Genomic DNA, 12379 nt, shown 5'->3' on the forward strand with positions numbered 1-12379 from the left:
CCCTTTACCCTTCCAGAGAATGGGTGGCTGCAGATCGAATCAAATCAGATTTCCACGGAGGACTGTAGATCTGTCTTCAAAGAGAATATAGTGGCTTTTGTATCCATAATATTTATTTATAGGTAATGAAATAGAAGTAAATGCTTGACGTACATTTTGTCCTTCCCCTAAATTAAAATTTAAATGAACATTTTAAACTTTGAAATAATTTTAGGTACACTTCAGTTACCAGCTACAGACTGCAAAAATCCAGATGACTGCCAAGATTATACATGATTGTCTGGCTTTTTGATCTGGTAATGCTAAAGTTCATGTATCAAGAAAATGTGAAAATTTATGGGGTGCTTTCAAGCAGTAAGCTATCTGAAGGCTAGATATGCCAGAAAAAGATATGTGAATATTCCCCAAAGAAACCACGTATTAATAAATGTTGTTTTTGAATTAAAAAAAAACCCACTACGTTCTATATGCTAAAAATGTACATTACTCTAAAAGCTTTAGAGGAGTCCATAATGCTCAGTCTGTGCTCTGTTATTTCAGCCTTTACTCTAAAGGAAAAAAAATGACAGAAGCTAAAGTGTAGGTAGAGTAATTATGAATGAACAATATATTTTTAATACTAAATGCTATTCAGATTCTACAAACAGCTTGAATGGGAACTAAAATTACAGTATTAGAGACAAAAGCAGAAAGATGAGGGGCAGTGAGGTACCAATTTTGAACGTGCAGTAACACTTTGAAGCCACTTCAGTTATGATCTAATATAACTGGAAGAAATTTTTAATAATCCAAGCAAACAGGAGAAGGGCATGGATAAAGTACACCTAATTGGAACCTATCTAAGCAATAAGTCATTTTAACTTGTGTGGTATGCAGGTAGTAATCATAGAAGCTCAGTTCACTAATTATGTAAATGATAATTCTCAGTTAGTAAAGGCTACTGGTTAAGATGCTGGGTTGAAGAAGAAATTCAGGTTCTGGTCTACTCTCAGCCACGGAAGCTCAGTGGGGATGGACGTTTGGCAATCTCTCTCTCCCTCTCTCTCTCTCTCTCAACCCTAACTATTTCACAAGAATGGTGTTGTGGGGAAATGGGGTAATATCAATACAGGTAGTCCTCAACATATGACAGTAATTGAACTTGCCCATTACCGTTTTATGTTGTAACGGTTGTAAAACAGGTCAGTCATGTGACCCATTTGATTTACAACCTTTTTTGTGGGTATTAGGTGAATCATCATGGCCATTAAGTGAACCAGTGGTTTGTTGGTATTGCTGAAAACAGGAAGAAAGTACTGGTTTTTGGCATAACTATTGTAAAGCATGATCATGTAACTGTGGGACAATGACAGTTACAGTCATAATGAATGGTAACTACAAGTGTTCAGTTATGTGATCACCTTTTGCGACCTTCTGACAAGCAAGATCCATGGGGAATCCAAATTAACTTAACAACTGTGTTACTAACTTAACATCTGCAATGATTCACTTAGCACCTGTGGCAAGAAATGTAAAATGGGGCAAAACTCACTTAAAAACTGTCTTGCTTAGCAATGGAAATTTTGGGTTTAGTTGTGGTCATAAGTAGACCACCTGTATAAAAGAAAATGTTAACTATGGTTTATTGAATAAGTCACATTTACTGACTTCACATACTGCACTATGTTAAAAGCTACAATGACTGACATACTTAGCCAAAACATAGCAAGGCATTACATGGTTTAATATAAAGCCATTCAGACACTCTTAACAAGGGATTTTCAAACTTTACTATATGTGGAACTCCAGGGATACATGAAAATGTAAGACAATCTAAAATGTCACTTAAACACAACTAAACAATAGAGCTTTGCCTCTTATTCAAGGGGTTCTGGATTCCACATCCTGAAAAAGTTTTAAAATTCCTAGTACTCTGAACATTGGCATAATTAAATTGAGATAGAAAATTCATTGACCCAGGCTTAGGAAGACATGAATTCCTAAGGCAAGGAAGTACTATTTTTATAGCAAATGATAAGTTTAAATTATCAAAAGTTATATCTAAGTACGGTATTCTTTAGATACAGCTAATAAAATAAAATAAAATGCAGACTTTTGTGGCACAAAAACCCACATTATAAAAACATTTAACAGTTTTATAAACATTTATTTTAATTTTTAACTTACATAACAGGTTTTGATTTTTTTAGTTATAGTATGGACAATTTCAACTCCTAAACCACTAAAAATTTTGATTTGATTAACTTTATTGCCCCCAAATTTGGCAAAACATTACATACATATTTTAAAGAATTAACTGCAGTAAGGTCTAGAAATGTGCCCTTAGAGAACTTAAATCTGAGATTCACTGATAACTAGTTTACTATAGCACAACAGTCCACACTGTTTCTGTGCTCCCATACAAGCCTACAGGTAGTCCTTCACTTATGATTGGTCACTTAGTGACCATTTGAAGTTATGATGAATCTCTCCTGGACTACTTATTACACGGTTCTGAAGTTCCAAAGGTCGCTCCCCCCAACAGTCAGGTGACCACATGCTAAACTCTTGGCATTAGTTCTGCATTTAGTTGTTCGCAGCATCCAGCATTTACATGACCATGTTTTAAAACATTTTTTTCCGAGAACTTTTTGCAGTTTTTGGCAAAAATGACTCATACTGAACAATGGACTTGCTTTATGACTATGTTTGTTTTACCACCAGAAGGTCATTTTTTATTACCATGGTGTTCACTTAATGACTGCCACAAAAATGGTTGTAAAATCAGATCAGTCACGGGGTGATCCCCTTTGTGACTGTGATGACTTACAACTGTAATGGACATTGAGGACTACATGTATCATACTTGTTTGAGTTAGTACTCCCACACAAGATAGCGGAGTGAATATTTTTCCATTTTTAGAATTTTAGAAATTATTTGAAGTAAATGAGATGCAATACTTCCTTTTTCTATATTTGTTTAATATGTTTTATAAGCATTGACGCTTGTTACCAAAATATCATTGTGTTCTTGAATCTCCATCTGTTCCTCTCCCTGGATATGCTAAAGCATTTATTTAACATAGTTGTAATTTTTACACATTTTATGGTTTCTGCTTTTGATAATTCTACTCAAACCATTCAAGAAAATAAATTTAGTATGGATGAGTATTTCAACAGACTTCTCTTAAAATTGGTGTCATATCTCCTCACGTTACAAATAAATTTCTGAGCATTTACTAAAGAAGTGACTTCAGTTTTATTTATTTGATATACTATTTGCAAAATGAAAAACAGTATAAACATTGAAATACGCAATAAATCAAATTGATGGCATTTAAAGAAGTTTGCCCAATACAGGTAGTCCTTGATTTACAAACACAATTGGAGCCAGATCTTCTATCACTAAGCAATTGTTAAGCGAGTCATCACATCTGATTTTATCACAATTTTTACTGTGGTCATTAAATGAATCCAGCTTCCCCCACTGACTTTACTTGTCAGAAATCAACTGGAAAAATCAGGAATTGCAATCACATGACCACAGGATGCTGCAACTGGTGTAAATGAGAACCCAAATTGTGATTGTGTGGCTCTGGAGGTGGTGCAAGTCGTAAATTAGAGGACAGATCATAAGTTTATCAATGCCTTCGTAACTTAGAACCAGCATTAAACAAATGGTTGTTATCAAATATACACTATTATTTTCTGTGCTAATATTGGTAAAATACTATTTTTGTCTAAATAAGGCAGAGAATGGGCTCACAGAGGAAATTATTCCCTACCTTTCCTTTTTCTACTATTGGAGGGAAGGTTAATCTGGAATATTTTCAGATGTGCAAAATTGCCAGGATTGAAGATGTTGCATTACTACTATTACCATTATCATTGCCATGGTTATTTCTACTATTCTGATCAGTCTGGCCTTATTCTTGTCATCACCTCTACTAGGTGCATTCTGCCATACTATTTAACTAGAACAACCCTGCCAAAACTATTAATTGCATTCCTATCAAAAGTCATGTAGCCATTTCTCTGCTGTAGTGAAGAGAAAAAGAAGCAATTTCTGTTTGCTAATTTATTACCTTTCCTCCCCAATAAGTACATTTCCCTTCAAAATTAAGATTCTTTAAATGAAATAATCTGGTTTTCTTAGTGAAAACAGAACTGGCTGATTCTTCATAATGTTAATGAACAAACATGCTTGTGTGGTGATGAGCATCTATCTGAAATTGTTGAAACCCCATGATATTAATACTGTAAATGAAATACCATATATGTAATTCTGCATCTTTCAACTATATCAATAGTGACTATAAAAAGAATAAGGAAAAATACATAATATAGTGTAACAAATGTCTCACATGAACTGGTCTTGATGTCTTTTCAAAGCTGGTCTTTAGAATTTTACATTGACAACATTCAAAGAACGTTCTTTTTTACATGTATTTTAGGTTTATTAGTTTCTACCATGTTTCCCCGAAAATACGACCTATTCAAAAATTAAGACCTAGTCCAATTTTTTGGGGGGACTAATATACACCGTACCCCAAAAATAAGCCCTAGTGAAGGGGGTGGGCGTGGCCAGCATAGGAGCAGCCCTTCCCTTCCCCAGTCACATCATGGCTGCTGGGTCCCTTAACTGCAGATCAGCTGATCCAGCGAGGGCCAGGAGTTCTGTCTCTCCGGGTGCCTGGAGATATTTCCAGCACACTCTTTTTTTTTAATTTGATTTATATGCCGCCCTTGTCCGGAGACTCAGGGCAGCTTACAATGCGTTAAGCAATAGCCTTCATACTTTTGTATATTTTATACAAAGTCAGCTTATTGCCCCCACAAACTGGGTCCTCATTTCACCTACCTTAGAAAGGATGGAAGGCTGAGTCAACCTTGAGCCTTGAAGAGATTCGAACCAGCAGAAATTGCAGGCAGCTGTGTTAATAACAGGGTGCGTATACCACTGTACTATCAAGGCACTCTTGCTAGCCCCAGTCCTGTCCACGGCGCCAGGCAACTGTGCAGCTGAGGGCCTCTCTGTTCACAAGTCACCTTGTGGCTATGGAGCAGGTGGCGACCACAGTTTGAAAGGATTTCCTCTGCGCTGTTTCTCTTTTGCACTCCACCCACCCACCTGCCCGCCCACCGCACCTGGGCCTGCTGGGCATCATCCGCCCCAAACCAAATGGCAGGGATGCTTTGGGACAGCGCCCTTCTAGCACCCACCGCCCTTACAAAGGCAAAGCAGGCGGGGGTCGTGTGGGGCTCCTCTGATGGCCTCCCCAGCCCCGCCCCGCTCATGTAGCCCATACACGAAATGAGAGTATGGGTTGAGTTTGGCATTTCACCTTCCTGCCTTTTGCGAACTTTTGGCTGCACACAACGAAAGCAGCAGAAGCAGTAGAAGTCTTTCTTTCTCTCCCCCAAACTCCGTCAGAAATGAGTCTTTGTGAGACTTGTTGCATCGCTGCAGCCTCTTGGAGCAGGACTCGGCACAGCTTGTTTTGCCATTGCATGCACGAACGGCAGCATCGCCACGAGCTTCATCATACTGGCACAGCTGGCATCCTACCACACGCGGCTGCGCCAATACATCAAACCTCGCTGGGGCTAGCAAGAGTGCGCTGGAAATATCTCCAGGCACCCAGAGAGACAGAACTCCCGGCTCTGATCCGTGGGCCGCAGTTAAGGGGCCCAGCAGCCATGAGGTGACCCTGCTTGCGGCCTCCTGCACCTCAAAAAAAAAAAAAAAAAAAAGACCTCCCTGAAAATAAGCCCAGGTGCTTATTTTCAAGCCTAAAAGAAAATAAGACCTGGTCTTATTTTTGGGGAAACACGGTAATAGTCTCTGATATTTGATTTTTATACTGGAATTTGGAATGGTGCATCTAACTTTGTCACTGAATTAGTTATAAGTCAACCGTATTATCTTAACTTGAATTATACTTTAATGTAATTAAAAGTTTTAACAAGAAAGATAAGCCTAATAAAAAGTAATATAAAATAAAAAGAAAAGAAAAAGACAGAAATCAGAAAATCTATACTTTTGTCTACATTTTTAAATTCAGGAATTTTCTAAACACAGTATAATTGATTCAGCGTTAGTTAGAAATACTAGTTCATCTGAGGATGTTCAGTATTTGATGAAATAATAACTAGTGATTCTCCTTCTCTGCTGCCTTTCCAGACAGCAAACTGAGTATTTTTCTGGGAGAAAGGCTTAAAGTAAAAAGCAGTTCACAAACAAATCCAGAAAAAAGGAAGATAGTTATTTTAAATATTGAACCTCACACATGAACTAATACAGCTATTAAAATATAGAGTTTCTTTTCTTTTATTTCTGTGCTAGTTGGACTGGCAAATACAGTTTGCAAATACATTATACAGTGGTTGCCATGTTCAAAATGCCTTTCTACCTTCCATCTGTTATAAAGAAACTACTTGTTCTTAGTAATATAGCACATATTAAGCTACTGATAATTGAAAGTTTTTTCCATTATGCTGTCTGTAATATTCAGCGCAATCAATTGAATATGAGTGACTATGACACTGTTAGTGAAGATCTCTACTTCAGATAATTTTATCTTAAGTATTTTTTAATCATTTAACATTGGATATAGGATGAATGTGTTTCCCCACTATAGTATAAGTGTTTTTTCCACTGTGGAGATGCTTATGCAGTCTTTTAAAAAAAGTAACAGCAAGTACCTTTCTTCCTTCCATCTGTAACAATATTCCTTGTACATCATTGACCCTTTGTTACTTGCTTTTCTTTTTTTGTGCCCTAAATGTAGGTTTTTGAAGCCTATGTATTCAGTAACCTGGAACTCTATTCCTTTTCAAAATAAGACTACAATGGCTTATTGATATTTTCCAAGCAAAAATACAACTGAAAATCCTGTAAGCAGGAAAAATGCACTTCTAAATCCAAGCCTCAGTGAGCATCAGTTATTATTCTGAGGTACTGCTGAGCAGTTGCCTCACTGATACTTTGAATATTTCCTATTTCTTCTCAGAATAAATTAGATGGAAGTGGAAATAGGCAGGAATTAACAATGCATCCATCCAATTTCTTTTTTTAATTTATTTATTTATTGGTTCAATTTATATGCCGCCCTCCTCCAGAGACTCAGGGCGGCTTACAATGTGTTAAGCAATAGCCTTCATACTTTTGTATATACCTGCTTAGTAGGGCTTTTGCCCCTTCCCCCCAGCGGTGTTCTTTTTTATACAAAGTCAGCTTATTGCCCCCACAATCGGGATCCTCATTTGACTTACCTCGAAAGGATGGAAGGCTGAGTCAACCTTGAGCCTGGTGAGATTTGAACTTGCAGTAATTGCAGGCAGCTGGTGATACTTAACAGCACTTTAGTCTGCTGCGCCACCAAGGCTTTTTTTGGCTGTAGCTGTAACTAGGCAGCTTTTGTAAGAAAGGAGATAGTTGGGCAAGAAACTGGTTGACTTGGAAAAATTATTTTTAAAAATCCAGGTATTTTTAAATTTGTATTCTTTGCTGATTTGTATTCTTTGCTTTTATCCTAGTAATTCCGGGAAAAAAATCACAAATGGGAATTGTTTTCTATAGTTTCAAATGTAACAGTACTTTGGTACTGTTATTCCTCATATCGTCAATGAATTGTTTTGTCTCTAAATGACCCTTAATCTAGTTCTAGTACATGAGTTTATTGAGAAGAGGGGGAGGGGGCTAGAAATCAGAACAAGTGACTATGGTGGAAAATAACAGCCCATGTTCAACTTTTTTTTAGAGCAGTAATAATTCCCCTGCTGTTTTTCATGACCGGCATGCATATTCCCATGGGAAGTAAACAAATATACTATCAGACTAATACATGATGCAACACACAGTAGTTCCAGAAGCTAGTTTCCTATTCTTGCATAACCTTCTGCGATCTGCATTAAAACAACAAAAAGCAAGTTCATAAAGGACACTGATTTGTTAATGGTCTAGATTAATTTTGAAGGAATCAGTGTGGAATATTATAAACTGATCCTTAACACCATAATATTAGGGACCTATCACTAGCCTGGTACTCTCCATGGTGACTTGCAGTTGAACTCACAAATCTGGAAGACATCAGGTTGCAAAAGAAGACATAAATTATAAGTTATTTATAAAAATATTTGTTTTATAGCAGTCTTCTATGTTTGGTACTATAAGCTAATTTAGATAAACTTGTGGAATCGGGTTACATTTGTTTGTTGGAGAAGTGATGGGAATCATCAGGACTAAACGGGTGCCTATTTAATATCCAAGACTTGTTTAGCAGTTTTGATGATAACTGGATTTTTGAAGTTGTTCCTGCAACTTACTTCTCACTCCAACCCTTCTAGATAACTTTTCCTTGATATTTATCCATGGGAGAAAAAAAAAAGAATGAATTAAAAAAAATCCACATAAATATCATAAAAGAGGTACTCAAGCTAGCCTAATCCACAATTAAAAAAAAAAAAAAGAGTTTGCTTTGCTCTCTCTGCTTAGATGGAATACTTAGTTTCTAATGACAGCTGAAGGGACTGGAAAAGAAGGCAAAACCAGGAGATCTAAATCTAAGGAAGGACCGAACTCTCTGCCAAGCAAAAGACCCAACTTGGCCCCATCCACTTGTCAGGAAAAAAAAACCCATTTTCCTCCCCGTATTATAGCCACTTTATGGGTGAATATGTTATCATACTCGATTCATGGTAAGGTTTAATAAACACATTTTTAGCTTCAATCCCCAAAACCCCAACTGCCCTTAAACACGGTAAACCCCCCCAACCCACCCCAAAAATCTAATAATGTATTTATGCATGCAGTCCCCTTGGGACAAGGCGGCATCTCCGAAAGAGGGAAGCCTCCTACTCCGGTTCCTTTCTGGAGCAGGGGCCGATCCTTACCCCAGAAGCCGACCTCGGTTCAAGCAGGTGAGGAACCAGTTCCTCGCCTTCTCCCACTCCGAATTTCCTTTCTTTCTCCTTTTCCTCCTCCTCCTCCTCCGCAGCTGCCACCCCTTCTTCCGGCGGTTGGGATCCCATCGCCTCCGCCGGTGGGGGATCCACGCTTTCCAATTTTACGTCGCAACCCAGCATGAGGCGTTTGTCGCCGACCGCAGGCAAGAGATCCGAAGCTGCGGCGGCAGCGGCGTTGGAGGCGGGCGGCCGGTTGGGCAGCGCCATGGCTCCCTCCACTCCTGGTTTCTTTCCTTCTCGCTCTCTCTCTCTCTCCTCCCTTCCTGTCAGCCGGCTCTGGGGCTGCCTGCCATCCTCTTCTCGCTCCGGCTCCGTTCTGCCCAGCTCGCCTCCGCCTCCCTCTCCCGCGGTTACCTCAGGCAACCTTCCGCGCTCGCCCGGAGGCGGCGGCCACTGGAGCGGGGCTTTAACGCCCCCGCCCTTATCTTATCCTTCTTTTCCCCCCCCTCCAACCTCCCGCCAAAAAAAAAAAAAAAAAAAAAAGAACTCCAATCTTGCGCGTGCCGCTTCTTCCCCGTCCCGCCAAAACCTCCCCGCTCCGTCCCAACCGCCGCGGAGATGCTCGCGCGCGCGCTCGCTCTCTCTCTCTCTCTCTCTCTCCTCCGCAGTCTGAAGAGGGCCTGACTAAGCGCTCCCTGCCCTGAGCGGAGCGGAGGCGGCCGTGGCGGGGTGGGTTTTTTTTTTGTTTTTTTTTTAGCGCGTTGGTCCAAGCAGCCCCGCGCTGGTCCAAACAGTGAAGGGAGAGGCGAGACGTGGCAGTATCTCCCTCATTGCTTCCCCACCGGGCGGTGAGGGAGGAAGACCCGTCAGTCGAATTGCCAGACTGCGGCGGTTCCTCTCGCCTGCCTCGCCCGCGACCTCCTTCAGTCCGCACTTCCCCACCCTTTCCCGCTTCAGCAGGCTTCGAAAACCCAACCCGCCATGTTTTGTTCCTGGGAGGCAAAGAGTTGAGGGCGACGAGAAGAGCCGGGTGTGTGGGAGAAAGAATCGCCCACCGGTTACGAAAACTCCGTATTGTCGGAGAGGCTTCCCGAGCTGGAGCGAGAGAAGGGAAGCTCTCATTACGCAACTGCCGCAATTCAGAGATTATTGTTATTTTTTTTGTGAATAGCGCTGTTTGACGTCACGCAGAGCGAAGGCGGACGACAGGTTGCTAGTTCGAGCGGGGAGGACGCGCGCGGTTCTTTAGCTAGGATGAAACCTAAATAAGATCACCGGTTGTCCTGCCTTTCTCTTCATTTCTTTCTTTCTTCCTTTCTCCTCTCCCCTTAGGTTTTAGTAGGGACCTACTTTGGCTTTGCATACACGGCGGCTGCAAAAATCCGGACGACCACTAGACGACTGCAACAAATTAAAGAGCTTTTTTGCATGGCTTGGCGTTGCGGTCACCTAATGGTCGCCCGGATGATCCCCTTCGGATCTGATCCGTCCCATTGAATATTGGTTAATTGGAGCGGTTCCATTTTTCTAAAAAAAAAAGAAAAAGGATGATGAATGCACTTTTATTATTTGTATATGTAGCACAATACATATCTTTGAGGCTTCTTATGAAAGTATATAAATATTTTAATTGGGTTTTATAGGGTTCACTTTTTACGAAACGGAAGACGCTTAAAATGGCAAATATTGTGTAGCACGTTTTAAATGTTAGCACATCTTTAACAGTTACCAAATACATTTCGTTTTCGTAAAAAATGCAAGTTGAAAAGTGCAGTTTCACCTCAAATCCAATAGCTGCGCTATGCAGTTAATAGAAGTAAACTTATTTTCTTAATAACTTAAGACTTTTTACGCTATAAAGATAAAAATAGTCAAGAGAAAGAAAAAAGGGTTAGAAAAAAGGTTACGAATGAAGCCAAAAGGGGAGAAAGAAGTAAAAATATAAAGGAATTATTTCCAATTTTCTTTTATAAATTATAAGTATAAATTTAACTTGACTTCTTATTCTAAGATTACAACATTGATTTCATTTTTTCTATTTTCTATTTTTTCTAATCATCAAACCTATGTATCAAATTTCATTTTTTTCTGTCTCAAACAAAGTCCTATCAGCATTAAAATAAATTAATGTGCTTTCTATAATTAAAATTATCAATTTCGCCATCTGAGCAAGTTCTGTTATCTTCAGAAACCACACTTCCATTGTAGGCATTGTCAAATCTTTTCATCGATGTGCATATAAAAGTCTTGTTGCTGTAATCATATCTAAAAACAAAGTTCCATAACTTTCTCCAGCTTTTTTTCAGTATCAAGAAAATATCTATGGCTTCTGTTGTATATTAATCTTGAAGTTCTGAATTAAAACTCCAAAGGTGTTTTTTCAAGAGGCAAGTGGACTTTCTGGTTTTTCTTTGAAGACATTTTGCTTTTTAACCAAGAAGCTTCATCAGCTTTGACTGGATGGTGGGGAGAAGCTTCCTGGATAAGCAGTGAAACGTCTTTAAAGAAAAACCAGAAAATCCAGTTGCCGCTTGAAAAAAACACCTTTGGGACAACCTGGATGATTATGAATCTCCATAGGCACTTCTGAATTAAAATATGTATTTAAATCCAAAATGTTTTAACTTTTTTACATATCCACCAAGCACAATAAAAAACTGTTCCCAGTCTTCCTTACTTCCTCTTTTACTGCTTTGGGTGTCAACAGACTTTTTCACATTTCCAACATATATTTGAAGTGATAATGATGATGAAATACAAGCAATTGTATCCAATCCATGGTTTAGCTAATAATACATTTTCAGATCTTGGATGGCTTCTTTTAGTTGTTTCATGTTCTGACTGGTGTCGGCCTTGAAATTTAAAGTATCTCTCTACACTAGATATTACAATCAAAATTTCAGCCGATTTTATCATACATTAAAAGTTTATACATTTTAGCAATAATGTCTACATCATTTGTATATAGTTCTGTTTCAAATTCATTTTACAATATTCAAAATAAAGTCCTTTTATCTACTTGAAATCTTTTTAATGTATATAATAAAACCATTGACATATAAATGAAATAAATTTCATTTTTATTTTGAAATCAGAAAATTTCAGTGTCACTAGAAGCTAACCATTTATATTTAATTATCATTTCTATAATATGTTTTTTGTGAAGAAGAAAACCTATATGAAAAAGGTATTCACCTAGAAAAATAAGACAGTAAAAAGCACTTAGTGAAAACTTGTTTAAAATGTCTCTGTTATATGATGCTGGATAGCTGTAAGACTTGCTCTCATTCTGCTCATATCAAGTCAGGATGGCAAAGAACATTCCAGATTAACAGAGAGCTGTCCAGATTGAGAGATAAACTTAGTCTTTTCTAACCCAAAGAAGCATGAACAAGTTTTGGATGTAAATTAGAAATTACAGATTTCATATTTTTGAGTTCAGAACAAAGCATACCATGTTCCAGACTTTTGCACTAACTTGGGGACAAAATGG

The 12379-nt window shown here is 38.6% G+C and overlaps 1 protein-coding gene across 1 annotated transcript in view; it reads right to left on the minus strand.

Moving 5' to 3' along the window:
• HECTD2 (HECT domain E3 ubiquitin protein ligase 2) overlaps positions 1-9261 on the minus strand; it is a 46923-nt gene extending 37662 nt beyond the window's left edge. The window contains exon 1 of the mRNA XM_070945236.1: positions 8875-9261. Within this exon, the coding sequence (XP_070801337.1) occupies positions 8875-9153 (279 nt within the window). The 5' untranslated portion in view covers positions 9154-9261. The remainder of the gene's footprint in view (positions 1-8874) is intronic.
• Between the last annotated feature and the right edge of the window lie 3118 nt (positions 9262-12379).

The sequence above is a fragment of the Pituophis catenifer genome, unplaced genomic scaffold (assembly GCF_029215685.1).
Source record: "Pituophis catenifer annectens isolate HBS135680 unplaced genomic scaffold, rPitCat1.0.hap2 SCAF_6, whole genome shotgun sequence".
In the NCBI taxonomy this organism is placed as follows: Eukaryota; Metazoa; Chordata; class Lepidosauria; order Squamata; family Colubridae; genus Pituophis; species Pituophis catenifer.